General features: G+C 39.9%; 1 protein-coding gene across 1 annotated transcript in view; it reads left to right on the forward strand.

Annotated features, from left to right (window-relative positions):
* The first annotated feature begins 227 nt into the window (after window positions 1–227).
* LOC308683167 (F-box/LRR-repeat protein 7) overlaps window positions 228–27,760 on the forward strand; it is a 50,859-nt gene continuing 23,326 nt past the window's right edge. The window contains exons 1-2 of the mRNA XM_081353481.1: window positions 228–495; window positions 11,145–11,234. Coding sequence (XP_081209607.1) covers window positions 459–495; window positions 11,145–11,234 — 127 coding nt within the window. The 5' untranslated portion in view covers window positions 228–458. The remainder of the gene's footprint in view (window positions 496–11,144; window positions 11,235–27,760) is intronic.

A 27,760-nucleotide genomic window follows, 5' to 3' on the forward strand; every position in this document is an offset into this window, starting at 1 on the left:
GATTAATCACGATTAATCGTTGCCTAGCACTAATTTTAGTATATTAGCCTATATTATAGTATAGTATATTATTATATTTTTTAGCCAATATTATAGAATATTAATTAGCTATTATGTCCCCAAACACTATAGTTTAGATCTGTGTGGTTTTAAACTGCGGATCTCTCTCTTTAAAGCTGGTCCAGCCCTCATCCCAGTCTCTGGTCTCAGTCTGAGTGTGTGAGTGTGTGGTTTAGTTTCTCTCACACACACATCTGTCGGATCCGCCCGCTCCAGATCAACTTCTCCTCGATAATGGGCATTTCTCTCAGACAGAGAACATCTGGATCCTGCTCTGCTCTCTGAATGCTGCAGTTTAAAGAAGACTTTGACGTATGGATGTATATCGTGTCAGCTCGAGGACTTTCCCCGTGTAACATTAACGCTTCACTGTGTGGAGAGACTATGTGTTCTTCAGGATGGGTGCGAACAATGGCAAACAGTCTGGAAGTGAAGGTATGCGATCTTTCCCTGAGAACTTTTATGCGATGCATATCTTATTTTCTATTTTTATTTTTTATTTTTTTTTTAGCAACTGTCATGCACTGGTGTCTTTTGGTTGTTGTATTAATAATTTTTAATGTAGAAATATCCATAGCCTACCGAGCTGCCTCTGATGAGTTGTAATAAATTAAGCCAATTTTTAATGTCTCTCAGCTAAAAAGGAGGGGGATTGTGCAGCTTTGTTCATAAAAAAATAAAATTAATGAGGGAATGGTACAAACAAAGTGTATTAAAACACGGCTAAATTCATGAGATGTGGCAAGTGATTGAAGCTGCATATGTAATTTTAGCTACACCCATAAAACGTGGTATTTCAAAAAACAACACCTGACAGATACAGAAGTGATCCTGAGAAGAGACACCTGCCTCTAAAACTGCCAAAAACAATCTGCAACTCGCGCTGGTTATGAATATAAAGACTGCTTTAGGGGGCGTGGTTACCTGGTAATGTGTCTGCGTCAGGACTATAGCCACGCCCACAACAAGCTACCAGCCACGCCCACCCCCGCTGTAAAGACCGCTTTACACAGACCACGCCCACTATTACATCAAATACAACCTTTGCCATTTTTCTTGGAGTTCAGTCCATTTAATTCTTAAACTCTTCAGTGCTTGTTGAAGCCTCTTAAACATTGTTCTTTCAACAACTCTCTTATTTGTAAATGTCATATCATATCCTGAAGTTTGCTAAAGGTATAGGCAGTGATATTTTAGTATTATTGATATTCAATTGTTTTTTTTGTTTTTTCAGTTTTAGTTATTTTATTAGACTAAATAAAATTAAACAAAATGAAAATGAGAACTGTTGGCATCAATATTATGATCAGATTCATATTTTATTTCAAGTAAAAAAAAAAAAAAATTTTTTTTTTTTATGGTTTTAGTTTTAGGGTACGTTAACAACAACAATTTTCTAAAAACTGAAAAGGTTTTCTTTTCCGTTTTCAGTCATGACACATATTCAGAGTGGCATCTGGGTCACAACTTTCACTGAGATGAATGGAAATGCTAACGGATAACTTTCTCCAGTTAGCCTGTTATAGACTTCCTCGGTCGGTCTGAACATTACGTGGAGCGTTTGGGAAACCTGTGTGGAAACAGTCATTATTTGTGCAGTTTCATGTGGTTCCCCTAATGGCACAGAGATGTTTCTGATCCCAGAAGTAACAGCGGATATTTACAAACAGGGTTTTTTATGATGTTTATGCAGCTTTGAACACTCAACACATGTGGCCTAGTTTACATCTGCCATCAACATCTGTCCTGAGGGATTCGATCAGTGTCAGTCAGTGCTTTACCTGATCATGTGACTCGATGTCAACACCTGTGACTGTCTGGATTTATAGGGGAGGATTTCACGCTACTGTACGTCAGTGCTGAAGTTTAACCTCACCACAAACATGACAATTCAAGCTGAATATCATTTTAATAAAGCTGTCGTTTTCTCTACAATTTAATTGATCGACTCGTGGTTCACTATGCAAGTGCTTGTGTGTTCATCCAACATTTACAAAAACATTTATTTTTCCTTCGGACCACCGTGATCTAAGCAGGTGCGAAGTATTTCTGTAAAACAGATGTTTCAATGGAATTCACTTCTCGCTCATTGCAACTGTTTAAATGCAATAACTCCCTATCCTGTAGTGATATGGTATTTAGTGCACAAATGTGATTGTGTTTATAGTGCTTAATCGCTAAACAATGGCGAATGAGACATTCTGGCTCTGTAACTATTTACCGCATCTAAAAGTTCATAAATATATGTGCATCTAGGACTCTGGACCGCCGAAGTGAAATTCTCCGAGTGCTTTGCGTAAGCACAGGACAGGAAACATATGAAAGCTTTTGAGAAGTTGTTTTCCAGACCAGAAAACAATTATGTCTCCCCTCAGCCTTGGCTCTTTTGATAACTCAATTTCTACTGAGGCTCGAGAGGGTCCAGTGTTGTTAAACTCCCTGCCCTCGTGTTGCTCATGTGCTGTAGGTGTGGGATAAGGACACGGATCCTCTGGGAATTATGAGCTTCACATCTGAACTTCAAGGACAATGAAATAAAACAACTGTATTACCCAGTTGCAGCCGCTCCAAAGAGTTTGCAATTTAAAACAGTAAAAACAAGCATCAAACTGTTCTTATACCCTGTTTAGGATCCAAAAGGTTGTTTTTTCTACTGCAATAAATCATTTTTGGTTCCCTAAATAACCTTTCAGTGAACAATTCTCAAAGTCCATGATAAAGTCAAGCTTTTAATGTTGTTTATATGTGGTGTTTTTAATATTCTTTAAGACAAACCATGTGTAAATTCATAAGTCAACAGCATTGCTGAGTATTTTCTCCTTAAAACTGCAGTGAACCAAAGACAGTCTCAAAAACACGAGTGAGCTGAGTGATGGAGTGGAGGCGGGGCTCATTTCCATATTCATAGAACCACGCATACTAAATGAGGCAAGGGTGTCGAGTTACATTCAAGATATTTTAAAGCATGACAAAACAATTTCAAGGAAAAAATGCTTAAATATGTAATTTTGGTGATCAAATATGAGTTTTAATGAATACAATTATTGACTACAGGCGGCTTTAAATCAGCCTAAACCTCATGATCCTCTTGAGCAAAACAATCAAGCTAATTTATATCTTTCATTCTATACAGATTTCATTGTTTTTTAGTTTGTCAAGAGAATGAAAAGAGTGCACTATGGGGCGCCGTTTGTAAAGCGACTCACGCTGAAAATAACAGCAACATTTTGTCACATTTAGCTTCAAACAATGTTTAAAAAACTGGTAGGAATTTTTGACGTCACTTTTTACCACATTTACAACAATATTTGTCAACTTAAATAGTATTTTAAATAGTTAAATCTAAATATTAAATGTTACACCTAAATGTTAAATGTTAAATCTAAATGCTAAATATAAATCTAAATGTTAAATCTAAATCTAAATCTAAATCTAAATGTTAAATCTAAATGCTAAATATAAATCTAAATCTAAATGTTAAATATAAATATTAAATCTAAACCTAAATGTTAAATGTTAAATCTAAATCTAAATGTTAAATCTAAATGTTAAATGTTAAATGTTAAATCTAAATCTAAATGTTAAATCTAAATGTTAAATCTAAATCTAAATGTTAAATCTAAATGTTAAATCTAAATCTAAATGTTAAATCTAAATCTAAATCTAAATGTTGAATTTAAATCTAAATGTTAAATCTAAATCTAAATGTTGAATCTAAATGTTTCGGGTGAAACTAAATATTTAACTAATATGCAAATTCAAAATGCCGGTAACAGGAAGTGCCAAAATAAAAGCTCGAGGTGGTCAGTGTGTGTTTATAGCATGGTTTATAGTGTCAAATAACGAATAAAAAACATCTCATCCGAGGAAATGGACTCTTGGACATGGATTATCGTGATAATAACTACCTAAAATAATAAACACGTTTGGAGAAACTTTATTTGAAGAGTAGGCTAGTGTCACTTTTATGAAAAGTGCGGGACTTATGACCTGTAGCCATAATAGCCAGCTATGGCCACTAGGGGGCTCACTTTGACTGAATGTTATGTCATTACTCTCATCACGAAACTCTACAGTTTCTCCAAACGTGTTTATTATTTTAGGTAGTTATTATCGTTATATTATAGTTATTATTATGAGATGGTTTTTATTCGTTATTTGACACTATAAACCATGCTATAAACACACACTGACCACCTCGAGCTTTTATTTTGGCACTTCCGCTTACCGGCATTTTGAATTTGCATATTAGTTAAATATTTAGTTTCACCCGAAACATTTAGATTCAACATTTAGATTTAGATTTAGATTTAACATTTAGATTTAGATTTAACATTTAGATTTAACATTTAGATTTAGATTTAACATTTAGATTTAATATTTAGATTTAACATTTAGATTTATATTTAACATTTAACATTTAGATTTAACATTTAGATTTAACATTTAGATTTAGATTTAATATTTAGATTTAATATTTAGATTTAACATTTAGATTTAACATTTAGATTTAGATTTAATATTTAGATTTAACATTTAGATTTAGATTTAACATTTAGATTTAACATTTAGATTTAGATTTAGATTTAACATTTAGATTTATATTTAGCATTTAGATTTAATATTTAGATTTAACATTTAGATTTATATTTAGCATTTAGATTTAGGTGGAACATTTAATATTTAGATTTAACTATTTAAAATATCTCTAAGTTGACAAATATTGTTGTAAATGTGGTAAAAAGTGACCGTCAAAAATTCATACCAGTTTTTTAAACATTGTTTGAAGCTAAATGTGACAAAATGTTGCTGTTATTTTCAGCGTGAGCCTCTTTACAAACGGCGTCCCATAGTGCACATGAGATCTAGTACCTCTATTTACAGCAGAAATCTGATAAACCGATTGATTAGCAGAAGTTATCACTCGACCCCCTGCATGACGTCATTATTAACAACAGTTCCTAAACAGAGGTTTGAATGATGAATGCTCCACAAAGTTTCTATAATTTTGGGAAACAGTCACGACTAGCTAGTTAATTTCTTCTACGATGCATTGTACTGTGGTAGTTAAAGTCACCATGAAACAAAATGGACACTCCTTATTTTGTTTTCATGGAATATTGCAGTACTTTTTTAAATTCATGTTCTGGTAATGTTGAATCAGAATAAGTTCCTCTTGCAGCATCTCTTCTCTTCTCTGATGACGAGGGCGGGGCTTTAACCTGTCACTCACATGAGATCAGCCAATAGCAAACCACAACCATCCAATCAGTTCCCTACAGACACAATCAAGCCCCGCCCACATCTGTTCTTGTTCCAGAAGCGTTTCACTCGGATATACGACACAATAGAGAAGAAAAGATGAGCACAACTACCGACTTTAAGCAGCAAGTTACATAATTGTACCGTAAGCACACCCCAGCATGGTCTTTCATTTTAATTCCATAATGTGACGAATTTCTGAGTGATATTCAGTTATAGAAACATGTGTGGGACTTGGGTGGGTGTGTGTAAATATGATGAATACTTGACTCATTTTTACCTATATTTCAAAACGGCAAGATGAAACAACCCGTAACGAAGTTAAGGCCCTTGGATAAGTTCTTAATTCTGCAGGAGGAGATGTGAGTGTTTGTATGCGTGTTAACTTACAAGGGTTGGTTTATGGCTCTTCATCCTCTGTCAGGTCATAAACTTGAACCACAAGTGACTCCATATGAGTACAGCTCAGCATTCATCCCACAAACACCGATTCCTCTGTAAACAAGTTCCTCTTATCACACATCCACGCCGGATAAACACTTGTTGCTGTTGCTGTAGTGTTGGTCATGTGTGTTGCTGTGTGCCTTTACACGTCTCTGGTGAAGCGTTGCCAACATACGTCGCAGGAAAGCTGTTGTGTGAAGACCTTTCAAACAAGCTGTCAGATTACCGCTGATGCATTGAACGACTCAATGAACTCTTATCACCTCTGCCACAACGGGAAAACTATGATTTCCAGAGCAGAATGACGAGACCCACACTGAACACATTGTTAAGCACTGCGACGACATGTTGCGGTGACATCACTGATCCAGAACATCTGCTCGGGTTCCTGTTGTAGTGAGCAGAACGTGACTCAACCGGACCCCATGTGTTTCGCACGCCTCGAGTTACGGCCAGATACCAGCGCTGTTATTATTATGTTGCTAGGCAAAGCTTTCACAAAGCTTAAAGTCTTCAGCTTAATCAAAATGGATGAGGAAACTGTATTGCTTTGCTGCTAAAAGAGACGCTGCACGGTTCTTAGTCAGAATCAAGAGCTAAAACCTCTGAGATTTGCTGAAAGATCTGCTTTTTACAGCCGATTTTCTCAACTCAGTACCAAATAATGACATATGTGACCTAAAATGTATGATATAAGCATAACGATGCACAGAACTCACGTTTATTGTGGCGAACACACACTTTATTTAAAATAGGTGTAAACACAGAGATGGGTCATTCTCAAGATGCTGATTTTAAGACTTGCAAAATGTTAAACTTTTGAATTAAGCTTATTTATTCTCCCATAAAAGCTGATGCTAAATATTTTTAACATTTTGATAATATTACTAACCATGAAGGGCAATTTGACAAATTCTCATATAATAATAAGAAATAAATAAGTTTTTTTTTTGCATACTTGTTGGACCTTGCACTAATGCTTAACCTTTGAAAACAAAATTATAAATAAAGAAAGAAAGTGCAAAACAAATAGTGACACATTATTTCATATTACTTACTGTATATTGTTTATAAAATGATGGAACTATGCCATTTTATGACTATAATATCATGGCACAATTATCTCCATATTTTGAGAATGATCCACGTAATTTGTGTGAACAGTTTATGAACATTCATCTGTTTGTATCTTTATTCTTTACTGTGAAGATGAGAATGCGACATGGCAATAAGAGAGAGAGAAGACATTAAAGTTTACGATAAAGATCAGTGGGATTCAGCAGAGCGAATCTGTGAATCTGTGAATCTGTGATCGTTTAAGAGTGCCTGATGTAGATGAATAGATCATTGATTTGAGATCCTTCTAGACCGGCGTTGAACTTCGACTGAACTCTGACCTGTAAAAATGACGACTGGAAAATCCAAAAGCCTCCATTCTCTCCTACTAAACTAAGAAGGAAAGTGCTCCGCTAGACTTTGAAAATAAATTTGAGTCATTAAGCTGTCAGTCCTTCGCCATCTCGAGTGCAGCCATTTCCCATCACGAAGAGGGAGAACTTACAAAGGACTGCAAAGGAGATTTCCTTCGAACCGGAGTGGCCAGTCCTGCTTCTGATCCGATGACCCTAATCCATAAGTCATATAAGAGCTCTTTTCCACCTTGATGGAGATAAAAAAAAAAAAAAACCTAAGTATTCCAGATGGAGACTGAACGAGTAGGATTATCCTGAGCAAACATTCCCACATTTCCCTTGATTTATACCCATTCACAGACAATACAGACTCTACATTCATAAAAGACAATCTTCCCAGTGGCCAACAAAACATATTTAAGTCTTAAAACTGTAAGAATATCAGTCAAAGTAGCATCTGCAAAGCAAACGATAGTAATGGTGCAGGTGATTTTGTCCAAATAATCTTTGGGGGCCACAGAGTCTGGGATGGTTTCATGAAGAACATTTAACATCCATGGAACCTTTCCGTTGCACAAAAGGCTCTTTATAGTGGAAAAATAGGTTCATTAGATCATTATTATGTTCTTCACTCTAAGAAAAAAAAAATGGTTCTTTTATAGTAGTCCATAATGTAGTCTGTAGTCAATCATTTTATCACTTAAATCTCATCTATCTCGTTTTTTCCTTGAGAAAGATGCCTTAAAATATCTTGACTGTAACTCGACACCCTTGCCTCATTTAGTATGCACAGTTCTATGAATATTCAAATGAGCCCCGCCTCCACTCCCTCACTCAGCTCAGAGATCCACTGGTTGACGATCACACGTTGATCTGATTGGTTACAAGGTAGTTTGTGACGTCAGAAACACCAGCGATTTCAAAGCGTGTTTTTGAGACTGTCTTTGGTTCACTGCAGTTTTAAGGAGGAAATACTCAGCAATGGTGTCGACTTATGAACTTACACATGCTTTTCTTAAAGCATATTAAAAACACCATATAGACACATAAACAACATTAAAAGCTTGATTTACCCCACAGAGGGACTTATAATCAACGTCTACTAAGAAGAAACTATGCTACAGAGGTCAAGAGCTGTTGAGATTCTGTTTGCAAATGTTCGCTGGAACTACGATTTCAGGAATCGTTAAATTATGTTGTAACCTAGTTGGTTAACGATGCTTTTGGGAAACGCACCCCTGGTTGGTTAGGCTTTACTGGTTAGCATGGCTATGGTGATATACCAGGTAAGCATGGAAATCCATGCTTTCCCTCAGAGAAAATCAGGCTCTTAGCACTGGCTTGTCCCTGCGACTGGGGGACAGTAATCTCGAGGATGGTGGAAGAATTGTTGATTTATGTCTGAAGAATCTCCAGTCCAGGCTATGAATGACCACATTTTTATTACAACCCCAATCCAACATTCAAATACACAAATGTGAACTAACGTGCATGTATTGAACTTATTCACCCTCTTATAAACCCTCAACCAAATGCAAGTAACAAGCCGTCATGAATGGTTTTTGCACAGTGGCCAAATATGTCCTAATGTACGATAGATAAATCTGTCTTGGAGGATCACAGCGATACTCTGCCAGTATTGGAGATACTAAAGCAACTTCTTCCATCTATTGTTCCAGTCACGGATATTGCCTTTTTCTTTACTTGGCAGGAAGAAACGAAGGGTTTTGCTCAGCTTAGGCGCATTGCTGATGATGAGTATTGAGTAATGAGTTCCTCTCGAAATCTTTAATCATGAAAACCTCAGACCTCACTCTGGATTAGGAACAAGAGGAGTTTCCTTGCTCTCAGTAACGTTTCAGTGAGTGAATGAGCGATGGGGCCAGAATGTCCGATGGTACTTTTATTGCATCTGTTATAATATTGACTTACAGTGGGAAGCGCTGCACCCCACCGCTCACACCAGCGTTCCCACAGCTGCCAATGGGACCGAATGCTTGCAGTCAAGTATGAGCTCAAAAACAAGCACACAGTGGCTTTGATTACATGCACAACTTCTGTTTCAATCGGACTGAATTCATTCTGATTGATGAATCTGAATGTAGTGTTTACATGAACGCTGAACATGTGATCGGGTTGATGTGCGCGTTTATATGTCACAAGCTTCAAATTGGAATTGCACGAATATACAGAGTTTCTTGCTGTTTGCGCATAAAGAACATTCTCCTACATCGGTTCTTTATTTGTTTTAAAAATCAGACTTGATATTTATCCAGTTGGAGACTATTAACATATGAACCGTTGTGCCGCTGCTTATATTGATCACGCAGTAAAAATGCCCAAAACCAGTCGTCTGTGGATGAGAAAAACCAGCACTAGTGGGCCGTTGTCCTGCTCCACTTCACAGACGCAGGGAAAGGAGGATTATAGGAGGACGGGACACTCATTTATACCACACTTTATTCAAAAGAAGAACAGCTCGTTCAGCGCGTCATATGTCATTACTATTTCTACGTCATTACGCTATTTCTACGTCATTATGCTATTTCAACATCATTACGCTATTTCAACTTCATTGCGCTATTTCTACGTCATTATGCTATTTCTACGTTATTACGCTATTTCAACGTCATTACGCTATTTCTATGTTATTACGCTATTTCAACATCATTACGCTATTTCTACGTTATTACGCTATTTCTACGTCATTGCGCTATTTCGACGTCATTACGCTATTTCTACGTGATTATGCTATTTCAACGTCAATACGCTATTTCTACGTCAATACGCTATTTCAACGTCATTACGCTATTTCTACGTCATTATACTATTTCTAAGTTATTACGCTATTTCTACGTCATTATGCTATTTCTATGTCATTATGCTATTTCTACGTCATTATGCTATTTCGACGTCAATATGCTATTTCTACGTTATTACGCTATTTCAACGTCATTACGCTATTTCTACGTTATTACGCTATTTCAACGTCATTACGCTATTTCTACGTTATTACGCTATTTCTACGTCATTACGCTATTTCTACGTCATTATGCTATTTCAACGTCATTACGCTATTTCTACGTCATTACGCTATTTCAACGTCATTAGTCTATTTCTAAGTCATTACGCTATTTCAGCGTCATTACGCTGTTTCTATGTCATTACGCTATTTCAACGTCATTGCGCTATTTCTACGTCTACGCTATTTCTACGTCATTACGCTATTTCTACGTCAATACGCTATTTCTAAGTCTTTATGCTATTTCTACGCCATTACAATATTTCTACGTCATAACACTATTTCAACGTCATTACGCTATTTCTACGTCATTACGCTATTTCTGTCATTACGCTATTTCTACATCATTACGTTTTTTCAATGTCATTACGCTATTTCTACGTCATTACGCTATTTCAATGTCATTGCGCTATTTCTACGTCATTACACTATTTCTATGTCATTACGCTATTTCTACAATTACGCTATTTCTACGTCATTACGCTATTTCTACGTCATTACGCTAATTCTACATCTTTACGCTATTTTTACACCATTACGCTATTTCTACATCATAACGCTATTTCAACGTGATTACGCTATTTCTACGTCATTACGCTATTTCTACGTCATTACGCCTTTTCAACGTCATAAAGCTTTTTCAACGGCATTACGCTATTTCAATGTCATTACGCTATTTCTACGTCATTGCACATTCGCAGTCCTTTCAGTTTCCGTTTTCAATCCGATCAAGTGTTTACATGTTCTCTTGATCGGATTAAAAAACAAATAAACAACCCTTTCAATCTGGCGGAAATTTCCTTCAGATCGAGCTCAGTCGGATCGGTTAAGGCGTTCACATGAAGGCTTTTCAGTCCGATTGAGCCGTCAATCCCATTACTAACGGATTATTTGGTTACATGTAAACGTAGCCAATGTTGTTTCCTTCTTTCCTTGTGTCCCAGGGAAGGGAAGCTCCAGTCTCTCCTCCGATGTGAGCTCCGGCACGGATCATACACCAACCAAAGCTCCCAAGAATGTGGCTACCAGTGAAGGTAAACCATCTGGTCTTCATTATGAGCCAAAACGCCTGCTTAGCTCCCATTGGCTCTTCCTTTTTGCCCTCTCTCCCTCTTTATGAAATGCTTAACATGTTGGAGCAAACTTATGTGCTTGTAGGATAACCTGGAGATTGAAAACAAACTCATAACTAACTGAGACCGCAGTGTGTGTGGCTGTTTTTCTTAGACAGGGTTTGTACAGATACTGTAAAATCAAATTCCTGGACTTTTCAAGCTCTACTTCTTTTTTTTGTTTGTTCAAGGACTACAATCCGAGATCTCACTTAACAAACAAAATCTTTCTTTATTATCTTTTTAACTCTAAAAAAGGTAAATAGATCAATAAAAATAAACTAATAATGCAAATAAAGTGCAGCACATGCAATGACTTCAGTAACTTTAAACACTGAAATTATATTATGACAAAGATATTGCTTTCCTGTCACGACTTGGGGAAGTACAAAAGGTGCGAGGACTCAAGTGCGGAAGAGTGGTTATTTATTAATAAAGAAAGAACAAACACAAAACAAAACCCACGAGGGGGAAAAACATAACTAGTAAACACAATACCAAACAAAACCAGAACATGAAACTAACTGCAGGGTCACGGGGAAACAAGAAACATTTGACAACGAACCAACACAGACAGCAAACAAGAGGGGACTTAAAAAGGGAATAAATCAAGAGGGAACAGGTGGAACAAATAATCAATAATTAGATAACAAGATGGGAGGGGCTAGACAATAGACACGAGCACATGGCCCAAAATAACAAAACACCCATGTGCAGCACAAGACAGGACAGGCATGTGACATTACCCCCTCCCTACGGAGCGGCTACCAGACGCTCCATCAGGCCAGGCCAGGGCGGGACGGGAGGGACAGACCAGGGAGGGACGGGAGGGACAGACCAGGGAGGGACGGGAGGGACAGACCAGGGCGGGACAGACCAGGGCGGAGACGACAGTCCAACGGGCGGCCAGGGCGGAGAAGACCCCTCGGGCGGCCAGGGCGGAGAAGACCCCTCGGGCGGCCAGGGCGGAGAAGATCCCTCGGGCGGCCAGGGCGGAGAAGACCCCTCGGGCGGCCAGGGCGGAGAAGACCCCTCGGGCGGCCAGGGCGGAGAAGACCCCTCGGGCGGCCAGGGCGGAGAAGACCCCTCGGGCGGCCAGGGCGGAGAAGACCCCTCGGGCGGCCAGGGCGGAGAAGACCCCTCGGGCGGCCAGGGCGGAGAAGACCCCTCGGGCGGCCAGGGCGGAGAAGACCCCTCGGGCGGCCAGGGCGGTGAAGACCCCTCGGGCGGCCAGGGCGGTGAAGATCCCTCGGGCGGCCAGGGCGGTGAAGACCCCTCGGGCGGCCAGGGCGGTGAAGACCCCTCGGGCGGCCAGGGCGGTGAAGACCCCTCGGGCGGCCAGGACGGTGAAGACCCCTCGGGCGGCCACGGCGGAGACGACCCCTCGGGCGGCCAAGGAACAGTCACCGGTTCAGGAACTGAAACAGACTCCAGCGGCTCAGAAACTGGAACAGACACTGGCTCTGGCTCAGAAACTGGAACAGACACCGGCTCCGGCTCAGAAACTGGAACAGACACCGGCTCCGGCTCAGGAACAGACACTGGCTCCGGCTCAGGAACAGACACTGGCTCCGGCTCAGGAACAGACACTGGCTCCGGCTCAGGAACAGACACTGGCTCCGGCTCAGGAACAGACACTGGCTCCGGCTCAGGAACAGACACTGGCTCAGGAACTGGAATAGACATCACCGGCTCAGGAACAGACACTGGCTCTGGCTCAGGAACAGACACTGGCTCAGGAACTGGAACAGACATCACCGGCTCAGGAACAGACACTGGCTCTGGCTCAGGAACAGACACTGGCTCTGGCTCCGGCTCAGGAACAGACACTGGCTCCGGCTCAGGAACAGACACTGGCTCCGGCTCAGGAACAGACACTGGCTCCGGCTCAGGAACAGACACTGGCTCCGGCTCAGGAACAGACACTGGCTCCGGCTCAGGAACAGACACTGGCTCCGGCTCAGGAACAGACACTGGCTCCGGCTCAGGAACAGACACTGGCTCCGGCTCAGGAACAGACACTGGCTCCGGCTCAGGAACAGACACTGGCTCCGGCTCAGGAACAGACACTGGCTCCGGCTCAGGAACAGACACTGGCTCCGGCTCAGGAACAGACACTGGCTCCGGCTCAGGAACAGACACTGGCTCCGGCTCAGGAACAGACACTGGCTCCGGCTCAGGAACAGACACTGGCTCAGGAACTGGAACAGACATCACCGGCTCAGGAACAGACACTGGCTCTGGCTCCGGCTCAGGAACAGACACCACCGGCTCAGGAACAGACACCACCGGCTCAGGAACAGACACCACCGGCTCAGGAACAGACACCACCGGCTCAGGAACAGACACCACCGGCTCAGGAACAGACACCACCGGCTCAAGTGTGTGTGTAGCCCACACACACCACATGGCTGTGGCCATAATGGCCAGTGTCGCGGTCACTGAGGGCTCAGGCTCAGGAACAGACACCACCGGCTCAGACACAGGCTCGACGGCGGCCATCTTGTCAGGGGACACAGGCTCGGCAGGCGTGACGTGAGCAGGCTCGGCGGCGGCCATCTTGTCCGAAGACACAGGCTCGGCAGGCGTGACGTGAACAGGCTCGGCGGCCATCCTGTCCGAAGACACAGACTCGGCAGGCGTGACGTGAACAGGCTCGGCGGCGGCCATCTTGTCCGAAGACACAGGCTCGGCAGACGTGACATGAACAGTCTCTGTGGCGGCCATCTTGTCCAAAGACACAGGCTCGGCAGACGTGACGTGAACAGACTCGGTGGCGGCCATCTTGTCCGGAGACACAGGCTCGGCAGACGTGACGTGAACAGTCTCTGGATTGGCCGACGTGGCGAGCAGCTCGGGCGGGGCCGGCAGGGCGAGCAGCTCGGGCGGGGCCGGCAGGGCGAGCAGCTCGTGCGGGGCCGGCAGGGCGAGCAGCTCGGGCGGGACCGGCAGAACAGTACGCCTGGGCGGCGCGGGCAGGGCAAGACGCCTGGGCAGAGGACGACGTCTGGGAGGTTCATTAAGGACGATAGTCACCTCCGGGATGGTCTCCGTGTTATGATCCACCGGATTCGGGACCACCGGAACTGGGACCACCGGAACTGGGACCACCGGAACTGGAATCACCGGCACTGTTGCGAAGGGATTCTTCCTTCTCCTCCGTTTCGGGACCACTGGACTCGGGATCCCCGGACTCGAGACCACCGGACTCGGGACCACCGGACTCGGGACCACCGGACTCGGGACCACCGGAACAGTCACGGAGGGGTTCTTCCTTCCTCTCCTCCGTCTCGGGACCAGCGGTGAGGGCTTGCCCTTCTGCTGACCGCCATCTGCCATGAGTCTCTCCTCCTCCATAGTCCTCTGAGCACACCTGGCGAAATACTCAAACAAGGAGATTGGAGACCCCTTATCCTCGCCAGAAAAAAACTCACTCCGCTGAATCCACATCTTTGGGTTGGTTCGTTCTGTCACGACTTGGGGAAGTACAAAAGGTGCGAGGACTCAAGTGCGGAAGAGTGGTTATTTATTAATAAAGAAAGAACAAACACAAAACAAAACCCACGAGGGGGAAAAACATAACTAGTAAACACAATACCAAACAAAACCAGAACATGAAACTAACTGCAGGGTCACGGGGAAACAAGAAACATTTGACAACGAACCAACACAGACAGCAAACAAGAGGGGACTTAAAAAGGGAATAAATCAAGAGGGAACAGGTGGAACAAATAATCAATAATTAGATAACAAGATGGGAGGGGCTAGACAATAGACACGAGCACATGGCCCAAAATAACAAAACACCCATGTGCAGCACAAGACAGGACAGGCATGTGACATTTCCTTATTCAAGCTGATTTTTTCTCCCATGAATATATGATTGACTTGAAGAATAAAAGCTGTATCATATACTTGGATATTTATATGTGTAATATCACGCTCATAGCCATGCAAAACGCCTCTATATCTATATCAGATGGACTACAGCTTTAATTTTGTGTGAAAAGATTGTTTTATCAATAGAAATTGTAAATAAATTTCCCATATATTGTCTTTCAATAATTCAAGCACTTTTCAAGGACTTCTTCATAAAAATGGCTGTTTTCAAGGGTTATCCAGGACTTAAATTTCAAAGCACTTCAAGTACTGTAAGCACTTGTACGTTCTCAGGAAAGCATCATCTAGATGTTTTGACATTACAGTGGTGTGGACATTCCCCATTGCATCCCCACACAGTACTGTAAAAACAGCTAATAAAAAAAGACAGTAAATCTGGTAATCCCTGTGTGAGTTTCCCTTGGCTCTTGCATCATAGATTTTAATATACTATAATCTGCGCTGATCCAGGACAGACATATTCCACGTATTAGATTACTCTATATTAGAGATGTTTTGTAACATGATACTATCATTTACAACGTCCATTCTGGCAAACCATTTATTATATTTATCAGTGCATGTTTAAACAAACTTTTTCATTTATTGGTTTCATAGCCTTTTTGGTTTCATTACCGTAAATCTTGTCTTCGAAAAGCTTGTAAATATTTTTACTGTGTTTTTGGCGAGGGATCTGCCGTGTGCTGAGGACTGAGTTAAACCATCACCTCGTCGCCAACCACATGCATATGTTTACAAAATGATTATGCAATGCTTAAGACCAAGAATGTGAACACAGATGCTTCTTGCTCCTCGAGCTTCATCTTACATCATTGCACTGCAAAATGTGTCAGAGCCTGATCGATAATGCACTGAAAAATACATGAGGTGTTTTTATGACTAGTTATAGTTAACATGATCAGAGTTGAAGCCCTCCTGTGGTGAAAATCAAGGTTTTAATGCTGTTTATATATCATGTCTATTGTCTATGTGGTGTTTTTAATGTGCTTTAAGACAAAGCATGTGTAAATTCATAAGTCGACACCATTGCTGAGTATTTCCTCCTTAAAACTGCAGTGAACCAAAGACAGTCTCAAAAACACGCTTTGAAATCGCTGGAGTTTCTGACGTCACAAACTACCTTGTAACCAATCAGATCAACGTGTGATCGTCAACCAGAGGATCTCTGAGCTGAGTGAGTGAGTGGAGGCGGGGCTCATTTGCATATTCATAGAACCGTGCATACTAAATGAGGCAAGGGTGTCGAGTTACATTCAAGCAAATTTTTTTCAAGTACATTTTTTTAAATATGTCATTTTGGTGATCAAAGATGAGTTTTAAGGGAAACAATTATTGACTACAGGGGGACTCTAAAGTTATTAAAATGTTGATTTGTTAAACTTTTAACATGTTTATTGTTAAAGATAGTTAAACTGTCTTCATGTAGCTAGTTAAAGTTAGTTATTCTGTTAGCATGTTTATAGCTAAACTTAGTTTAACTGTTGACATGCTATGGCTAAAGACAGTCCAACTGTCAACACGTTTATAGTCAAAGCTGACATGTCAACAGTGTTTATAGGTAGTTAGCGGTAGTCAGATTAACTAAAAATAGTGATCTTAATAATAGCACGTGGCACAGTGTTTTAATGGCACAATTATCTCTATCACCCTCTTGAGGACTGGAGGCTTCTTACAGGTTTTTGCAATACATCAGAGAATGTCTAATAAGGGGAGAACTTCCACTCTCAGTAAACTTCCGGCTTCTGAACTGGCTGCAGTTCCACTCTGGCTCCATATGAGGGCGCTCGCAGGCGAATGCAGAATGAATGGAGGTCTATAGCGCTATACCCCTCAAAATCCACTTTTCTCAGGATATAATTTTTTGTCTAGTAATTTGAATGTTGTATTCGAAAGGAGATGCAAAGAAATTACACATTGCTGGGTGTACACTTATTTGCTTTAAAAAGTCTTTTAAAATGTCAATGACGTCATACACATCGTACGACCAGAGATACTGCTTTACGGCAATCCTTCAGTCACTTTGGTGCTTTCAGCTCTGCACTTTCTTTCCTCTCGAGAAATAGGACAACCCTTTGCCCACTATTAGAACAATTTATCATCGCACAACATATCATTTTTCTCCTTTTTCAATTTGTTTTGATATTTAGCACTATTGAGTGGAACATTGGTTGTTGTTGTTTTTTTTTAAGGTGGCAATACTATACCATATGTATCCTGTATTTCTGTGTACATACATAACCATAGGCAGATAAAAGTGCCAGCAACCAAAAAAAAAGTTGCTGCGTTGAAAAAAAAAACTTGGGCGAAAAAGTCCGCCTTAACATTCTGGTCCCGCTTCGGATGCCACGATGCCATCAAGCGGTATCTCTGGTCGTAATCAGTCCTTCACTGACCAATCAGCGTTCATTAGCAGAATGCTAGCGTGTTATGGGCAACAACAACTCAACCTGTAAGAAATCGAAAGGACATAAGTACTCGTTCATTCAGCTTTCGACCTATAACCCATGTTGAACTTGCAAAACCTACAATCAAATCTGAGATTTCTCAACGGCAATCGTCTAGCCCCATAGACTCCCATTCATTCTGCACTCATGGGCGATCGCCCCCAGTGGAGGTCTGGTGGAACTACAGCCAACATTCGGTACAATAGGACTTAATAGGGAGTGGCCAGGCTCTCTGTAGACGGGCTCTGAATACATGAAGATTCTTAACTTTAGAAAGTACATAAATGTATATGAATCCATTCTATTTAGCTTATCTTTATATTGCATGTTTAAATCTGACTGTTAGAGTTTAAGGCCAGTGTGTGGTTGGGCACCGACACAGATCCCTGGAGAACTGTTTTCCCGGTTGGCACGGTTCTTGTTACACTGGTACACACCCAACTCGGGCTTCACGCCAGGAGAGTCGAGGCCAACTCCATATTGTCCCCAAAACAGGGTGTGTGTGTGAAAAAGAGTGAGGCAGGTGCTAATTGAGTGTGACCTGCGATTATGGTCGTAGTATTTCTTCGTTTTCTTGGCTCAGACGGGGGGAACAATGAACATCAACAGACGTTTCACTAAGCAACGCCCAGCATTAATGAGGTGAGCATAGTGTGTGTGTGTGTGTGTGTAAAGCAGCCAATTTGTGTGGTTCAGTGAGGGTGGCTCAAAACATTAGGCAAATGAAAATGAGGTTAATATTAAGAGCAAGCTGTGTGAAAAACTTGGACACTCTTTCCCCCTAAATTTAACAAAGAAATAATGTGATCACATAAAAAAGTTGAAATGTTAAACACACTGTATTGGCCGTTGTAAATGACTGGATCCAGTAAGGGAGTTACGCTATGGTTGCTAAGGAACTAGCCGCTGTTTAAAGTCAACATGAAACAGCATTCGCAACCCATTCTTTTACTAGAGATACTGGAGGTTCAAAGGGGAAAAAAGTAAAAAGATGTGTGTTAAGCAGAATACAGATAGACCTGGAGACTTTAAAATTGTCATGAAACTGTATTTGCGCTCGTCTTTTCTTCTCTATTGTGTCGTATATCGAGTGAAACGCTTCTGGAACCAGAACAGATGTGGGCGGGGCTTGACTGTGTCTGTGTGGAACTGATTGGATGTTTGTGGTTTGCTATTGGCTGATCTCATGTGAGTGACAGGTTATAGCCCCGCCCTCGTCATCAGAGAAGAGAAGAGATGCTGCAAGAGGAACTTATTCTGATTCAACATTACCAGGAACAGGACTTTAACACAATAATGATGATGTTCACCGATGAATCATTTATAATAAACACTGCAATATTCCATAAAATACAAACAAGAATTATCCATTTTGATTTTTTGATTTCATGGTGACTTTACCATGACTTTTGACTAGTGACGTTTATTGAAAAGGGAAGCATTTTTAGAGGTGGAGTAATTACTTTTTGAGAAAAGATTACTTAGATGAAAGTTAATTAACATAAAAAATTACATTTAATTTTTTTTATAAAGAGTTTCGATTTCTTGTTGCCTTTTTTAAACTCTTACTGCTGATAGCATAGTGAAAATGTATATCCAGCATATTTAGATTTAGATACACACACACACACACACACACACACACACACACACACACACACACAATGTAAAGTCCTTGAATCTCTTTATATTTTTGCCTTCAGGGACGGATGAAATCCACTTGTGTGTGACGGCTCTTCCCACAGGATAACAAACACATGCGAGTGTGTCTGAAATGTCAGGATATTTCATATTGTCAGTCAGGAGACTGTTTGACCACAGTGATGTGTACTTTCTCCAAGTATGGACAGGCCATAAACACACACACAATGCCTGGAGGACTGACTAAGGCTTGGCATCGGGAATGTCCACTTCTGTGGGAAATCATATACAGTGTGTGTATATAGTGGAGGCTGTTCACCATACTTTTGGGTGTGGTAATTTTAGTAAAACATACGTCTTCATTAATTGAGACAGGACTTACCCTTATGGGTTTTACATACAAACATAATAAACATAAATCATATGATTGCATTATATTTAAACGGGATCCTGTGGTAGTACAGGAGTGGGGGGTGGGGGTGGGGTGGGGGTGTGTGTGTGTCTGCGAGTGAGTGTGTGAGAGAGAAAGAGTGTGTGAGTATGTGAATGAGTGTCTGTGTGAGAGAGTGTTGTGTGTTTATGAGTGAGTGTGTGTGAGTTTATGTGTGAGAGTAGGTGAGTGAGTGTGTGTAAGTGTGTGAGAGTAGGTGAGTGAGTGTGTGAATGTGTGTGTGTGTGTGTGTGTGTGTGTGTGTGTGTGTGTGTGTGTGCATGTGTGTTTGTGAGTGAGTGAGTGAGTGTGTGTGTGTATATACAGTATATGTATATACACAGGTGAAACTCGAAAAATTAGAATATCGTGCAAAAGTTCATTTATTTCAGTAATTCAACTTAAAAGGTGAAACTAATATATTATATAGATAATCATTTTGATGATTATGGATTATAGCTATGAAAACCTTTTCACAATATTCTAATTTTGAATTTGGGTTTTTCATAAGCTGTAAGCCATAATGATAATGGCTTGAAATATCTCACTTTGCATGTAATGAGTCTATATAATATATTAGTTTCACATTTTAAGTTGAATTACTGAAATAAATGAACTTTTGCACGATATTCTAATTTTTCGAGTTTCACCTGTGTGTGTATATATATATATATATATATATATATATACACACACACACACACAAAAGAAAAGAGAAGAAATACTCAACAAAAAACATTGCTATGAACTTCTAATCTTCATATATCGGGTGAATTCAGGTTGATTAAGACACTGAGATGACTGAGATGGAATAATGCAATTAAACAAAACACAATTTCATGCCGTTTTCTCCATTTAACACTGAACATTGACTGGTGTGGGAAAGTCTTGAACCAAACCATAAAATGCCCAAATACAACAATTCAACTGCTCAAAATGCCTCGTGCCAATCATCTTACCATCATTCATTTCCTCTGGACTCGTGATCCATCGTGTTTTGAATGTAAGGACAGATGAAGTTCCTCTCTATGGTGTCGGTTGATCCAGTGCGGTGGAGGTTCGGTAGCAAACACACATTTCCAACACCTGCAGTCTTCGTCTGCTTTCCACAATCTCCGAGGCATCTGTTGTTCAGCTGGAAAAGGGAACAGTAGATAGACCACCCTCGTTCATCTAAACTTCAGGGGATATTTGAGAGTTTATTTCAAAGAACACCATGACGCTAATAAAACCTCTTTAATGCTGAAAGATAATGCTCAATGGAACATCTCAAATATCTTCCCATTATGGAAAAAAACATCTAAAAGTGGGCAATGAAAGGAACTGCTTTGCCATCTTAAAAGGGATCTCCATGTCTCCCGTTTGCAAGACAAATACAACACAGACAGATTTCTCAGCTTATGAATAGCTAAATTTAGCTCTACTTGATTATTACAAATGGCCATACAATATGCGAGAGAATTTCACGAGCTAAAGCAGTTCAAATGCTCACAGTCTCCGAAGTTCACTTCCCTTATTTGGGATGTGGTTCAAAATATACAGTATAAGTTCAGGCCCGGCCTAGAAATGGTGGTCCCTGGGTAGTTTTCTTTGGCTACCCGTGTGTGTGAGGTGTGGTTTCACTACAGATTCTTCAAGGACGAATAACAAATGATGAGGTTTATTAACCCTGTTTGTGGTTCTACTTGCTCAGTTTTCTTCAGTGAGGAATTGAGCCGTGAATAATTCAACAGCTCTCACATATTTTTCTCTCTTTCAAAGAGTTGCATTGAATTTTTACTTTTTATATATATAAAAAAAAAATCCTTTTAAAGAGTTTAATGTAGTGTGCAAACATACTGTAAATTTTAGAATTGATATAATTTACTCAATAGTCCTAAAAGACCATTTATCAGAAATTTGACCTGCGCAATTTAATAATAATTAGGCTGTTGTTATTCCAAAAAAACACAAGAAGATTCTCTACTTCTGAACTAACCGCGTTTCCATTACCCTTCAAATTGCGCAAACTGAAACTGCGAATTGAAAACACACCCAACACGTCAATTTCACAAAAACTCCCATTTATCGCAAAAAATTTGCAATGGAAACCGTTTTTGTGCATTTACAGCTCACCTGATGTAGACGACGACGTGTGCTTGAACAGAATACGAGATTCTTTATTAAATTCATAAAAGACAAAAGAATTACAGGAATGCTGGATTCTAAACCTCAAATAAATGCCACAATCAAGACCTCGAAGCAGATATGAGGGAGAAACACCCAGAAACTCCTCATATGTGCCGCTCTCAAGTATAAGGGTCGTTCCTTGCCATTAATGCTTGGATAACACATACGTCTTCTTCGGTTAATAACAATGGCCAGTGCAGTGGCTGGGATATACATAAACTTACCAACATCGGTTAATGGAAATGGCGTCATTTCGCAATAGTTTTTTGTCGACATTTAGAAAAAAAAAATTGCAAAAGTTTAGCGCAAATCTGTAATGGAAACCCGCCTATTAAAGGTTCTCTAAGTGATGTTGGGTGACGTCACTTCTTGTTGACGTTCGAAGTATTGTCAAACAAAATGGAGGCTAGCTCGACCCTCCCTCCTCCTCATCCGCGCACTAACCCCCCAAACCCCACCCCCAAATCCTTCTTGTCGGTTATTGGCTGGAACAGTTTGTTATGTTTCGTGGTCCAGGCTGGGCCAGTTTGTTTTTCTTGCTGTTTGTGGAGCCTGGGCTGTCTACAGAGACCGCGTTTTTTTTACAGTGTGTTCAGGGGACAGGCAGCTAGCGGATGGTGAGGAGATGTTTGCTGTATGTGACAAAAAAATGTTTTGGCCTAAAAAACGCGTGACATCGCTTAGAGCAGGGGTCTCCAACACGTCGCTCGCGAGCTACCAGTAGCTCGTGGCCTGATTTGAGGTAGCTCGCCAAGGGGCCGTTCACATATCGCGTCTTTTGCGCGCTCAAGTTCATTCAAATGTAGGCGCGCGTCAAGCGTGCTATTTTTTTCCAGGCGCAACTTTTCAGAATGCCGCACAAACCATATGACAAGAACCGACCAATCATTACAGGTGTTTTTCTCTTATCTGTTAATAAATCTTGTAGCAAAGCAACAGCAAGCATTTTTCGGTGGTGGAAATCTTTGTCGTTGTGGAGAGTGCATGGTTGCATAGTAACGACAGACACCGACCGAATCTTACTATTAATAATAAAAGATAACCTAATCATGTGCATTGTAAATGTCAGTAATTTATCTTCTTTGACTCATTCTTTTTATAAAAAATGATTTAAAGGCTGAAATATGTGAGGTTTATCTTTTTATAAAAACTTTTCGTCACAACTTTATTTCAGCCCGTTCTCATCCCAAGTCGTCATATAGGCCTACTGACGCTTTCAATATTTCTTCAATATCTGACGCACAAAGCACCCTTAAGCGTCCATATGAGACGCCTAACCCTACCACAGACCTAAATCTACCCATAACCGAAGCGTCTCATATGGACGCTAAAGGGTGCTTTGTGCGTCGGATATTGACGAATGTCAGAAAGTGATGATTTGTGTATGAGAATGCGTTGTTTATTTGAACGTGTACATGTTAGTAAATAACGTTGCAAGTCACTTTTAAAATCTTGCTATCATTTTTAATGTTATTATTTTAATATTTATGTAAACAAAAAGTGCATATTGATGCTAATTTTATTTGTTATTTGCTGTTTTTCGACATAAAACTTGGTGAATTGATTTCATTGTGTAGTATTTATAGCCTACTTTTTGAACAGGATTCTGTGATATCCATGATTATTTTGTACCATAAAATGAAATGTTCATGCCATTTCATCTCTAGTCATGGTCAACTAAAAAATAATCTCTGATTCTGTTCTTTTCTCTGACATTTAAGGGTGACATATTTAGGCCTACAAAAACTCATTTGGGTTTAAAACAGTTTTGATAGTTAATAATATGAGAGTTATGAGGCATTATTTAAGAGATTTAAGTATTGTATACATGAGTAGCTCTCGGCCACTTTCCTTTTTAAAAAGTAGCTCTCAGATCAAAAAAGGTTGGAGACCCCTGGCTTAGAGCAACTTTAAGAGTAAGATAAAGGGACGTGTTGAAGAGTGCTAGAATCTTAAAGGTACAGCAGCAAAAAACAAAAAAGGTTCAATTGTAAAAGTCAGAGAGAGAATATGAAATGTTCATAAAAAACTTAATTATGGAAAAATAAAATAAATTTTTTTTTAAATATGTCTTCTATGTGCATTTCCCATCAATAGAGGTTATGAACACTAATGGACCATTTTTATTATTATTAGACAAAATTCTGAAGAAACAATAGTCATACAGATATACAGTAGTGGACAAAAGTGATGTCCGGCTTAGGAAAATTAACATAATAGTTGTGCTTGGAGTCGATTGTTTTATTTGTGATAATAACACAATTGACCCTTTGCCGGGGGTTTGATTGACAGGCGATCTGACCAATCATAATCTGCCATCCGGCGAATCCGCCATTTTGTCTGACAAAGCAGTCAGGAGAGTTAGTAGATTTATGTCGGTGGACTCGAACTTGAAAAACGGTGTGTACTGACGTCTTTCCGCGGTCGCAAACAACATTCCTTCTGATGTTCATTCATGTTTATTAAACATGGCAGATTGTGAGACGTAATTTTTGGCCAGGCTGTCAAACAAAGAAATTACGAACACATGCAAAAACAAGAGAGAACCAATGAAATATTAATAAACTGATTAAGTTGTAGACAATATATGTTTTGTCCAGTGAGCTTTTTGTTTTTCTATGCACAGGAAAATAAAACCTGTAGCTTTAGTTTTTATGTTGTAAAATAAATACTTAATGTATATTAATTGATCTTTTATAATGTTCGAATTGCTTCCATTTACAAGGTCCCGTACAGTGATCAACTCAACTCATTCTGAAAGATTAGAGCCACTGTTACACACAGCGAGTAAAGTGTAAAACTCAAAGTTTACCTCAAATTAATGGACTTTCCGTCCTTATACAAAAGCATGGGAGAATTCCCAGCAGGAGTGATCTAGTATCCCACTGTAAACTGGTGTTTCTGTCTCACTGCCCACGCTGAGGTGAAGTTTAGCTGTATTCAAGCTCTCTCTCTCCTCATGGGCGGTCAAGCGCTCCTGTCATTAACAGTTGTTTGTAAACTTCCTGATTACTAGCATTCCCCCTTCATGTGTTCTCATCATTCAGATCTGCACGACGTGTGGGGCGTGAGTGTCGATCTAGTGCAGATAACAGAAGTACGAGTGGAGGTTTGTTATACACGGCCTCAGAGACCTGCGCTGAGGAGTAATGGGGTTTTAATAAGGCCGAGTGACAGAACTGATTACTGATGCTGAGCACTAAATAACTGCAGATTGGACAGTTCAGCCCAAGTAAAAGCTATTCATCACCTTCTCCCGACCGATTGCATTGCCAAAGACGTTCAGCTTCAGTAAACAGCCTATTGCATGAAGAGAGAAGTGGGGGAGTGTGCGGCAGATTTATTTAGCCATGGATTAAACTGTACAATACCAAAGTCAAATGTCATAACTTAAACCTGTGCAGTTTGATATATCCAGTTCTTTGTGTCATTTCCATGATATATTCATTGGGTGTATGATGCAAAGATTTACATAAACTACCCTCGGATGGTTTACTGCTTATCTTTCAAATACTAATGAATGATTTCAATGTCTTTAAAACAGTGAAATGGCCATTTTCTCCTTTTGATAAAACATACGCATTTGTTTGGTTTGCAATGGACTAGAACGGTTGTGAGTTCTACTTTCATACAGCAGATTCATAAACAAAATATTAATATTGAGTAAGCAACGTTGTCTTTATCCGCAAACGAAAATGATTCCAAACTAAGCCAAAAGCAGAACTGTTATGCATGTCCTGAATGAATATCTGAATGTTTTTTTTTTTTTTTTAACTAATCGAGTGAGTTATTCAATGACTTGCTCACAGCGAATCAGTGGTTTTGAACCAAACGGTTGATTCAATGATTCCATGACTCTTTCATAAAGACGTCATCTACTGTACTAAAGTAATACTCTAAAATAACATGCACAGTAAAAACACCATGCCAATATTGTCAAATGTAAAATCAGGTTTTTAAGAGAGTGCTTATCATGCAACCGTACTAGCCTATAAATCTCATCTGTTCAGATAAATCAAACTACATTTAGCCATATATTCAATTATACCCTTTTAGATGTTATCTATACATGTATATATATATGTGTATACTGTAGTATCCAATTTTTTTGGTGGAATAATTTCTGTGTGCCTTTGCATGCATTCTTAAGATCGGCCTCTGCTGAACTGATCCTCACAAACTTATGGAGGTAGATTTGTGTCTTTATTATTCAATCAAAAAAAAGGTTGCTTCAATCAAAAAATATATTTTCAATCAAAAAAACCCGTTTCAATCAAAGAAAAAAAGTGTTTGAATGCAAAAATATATTTGAGACTCAAAAAAATGCATTTGAACACTATTTTTTTTTTGCTTGAAAATGTTTTTTTTGATAGAAGTGAAGGTTTTTTTGTTTGAAGCAACTTTTTTGATTGAAGTATTGTTGTTTTGTGTTTGGGCCATATTATGGGTAGGACATTTGTGTCTTTATAATTCAATCAAAAAAGAAGTTGCTTCAAACAAACAAAACATATTTTCAATAAAAAAATCACTTCAATCAAAAAATAAACCTTTTCAATCATAGAAAAAATGTTTTTGAATGCAAAAAAATATTTGAGATTCAAAAAATTGCACTTGAACACTTTTTTTTTTGATTGAAAATGTTTTCTTTGATTGAAGTAATCTTTTTTGTGTTTGGACCATGTTATGGGTAGGACATTTGTGTCTTAATTATTCAATCCCAAAAACGTTGCTTCAATCAAAAAAAAAAACATTTTCAATCAAAAAAAAATAATTTCAATCAAAGAAAAAACTGTTTAAATGCAAAAAAAAAAAAATCATTTGAAGTGTTTTTTTTTTATTGAACTTTCTTTTTTTTTGAATGAAGTGAAAAAAGTTTTGAAGTCGTTTTTTTTTTAAATCATTTTGACACAAACGTACCGCAGTGGGGGCGGGTGCTTCCCCATTGGTCAGACATGCTTGAGTGACAAGTGTCTACACCAACGACGTCTTTCTGACAAGCAAGTCATGGTCGCCACTCGCCAGCGAGCCAGGAAGCAGTGGTGGAGTTGTTGGTAAGTAGATAAAACCGTATTAAAATGATTGGTGTCACGTTATTAGCCTACTCTGTTTGATATTTCGATTAAACATACAGCTTGCTAACTTAGCTCACGTTGACTAATTTGTGTGATGGTGTTAGATATCTGACGCCTCATATTGTCAGGCAGGCTAGCAGGGTGCGCTAACGGCTAATTGAATTGTTTATTTCACTTAAGTAACGTTACAGAGGCTTGCTATGTGCTAGTGCTATATTGTGTTATAATACGTAACGTCATTAGTGGTCAAACAACAGTCCACAGGCCAACTGTTGCCCACAGCGCTGCCTGTTTAGCAGCAACAGGTCATGCAGAGCCTGAGTCTATCTTCTCACACAGCCCACAGGATTACAGCTATTTGACCGTCCCGCTCTCTCTCTCGCTCACGGGTAGTGGTCTCCCCACCATCACAGTCAAATGCTCGCAGACACAGAGGCAGATGCTGTTATTTTGAGAGCGGGGCTTACATATGCCGTCCCGTACGGAAAATAATGTTGCATACCACCGGTAACATGAATATATATTCCGTTGCTCGGTGCGCAAACTAGCTGTGTCAGGCATTATTTATAAGTAGCCTAATGTCCTGCACAACTCCACATGGAAAACTGGCAGTTCAATGAAGTGATGCTTATTGTCTGACATAGTGTACAAGTAGTTACTAGCTTAAAGTATTGTGCCAATAATGATCCTTCTGGTAAATTTGGCATTCAGTTGAGACACAAAAGCTCTTAGTTTAATGAAAATCCTTGGAAAAGAAGACAAGATGGTTTGTTTAATTAGTATTCATTTATT

Source organism: Scardinius erythrophthalmus (assembly GCF_964197995.2).
Source record: "Scardinius erythrophthalmus genome assembly, chromosome: 22".
Lineage (NCBI taxonomy): Eukaryota > Metazoa > Chordata > Actinopteri > Cypriniformes > Leuciscidae > Scardinius > Scardinius erythrophthalmus.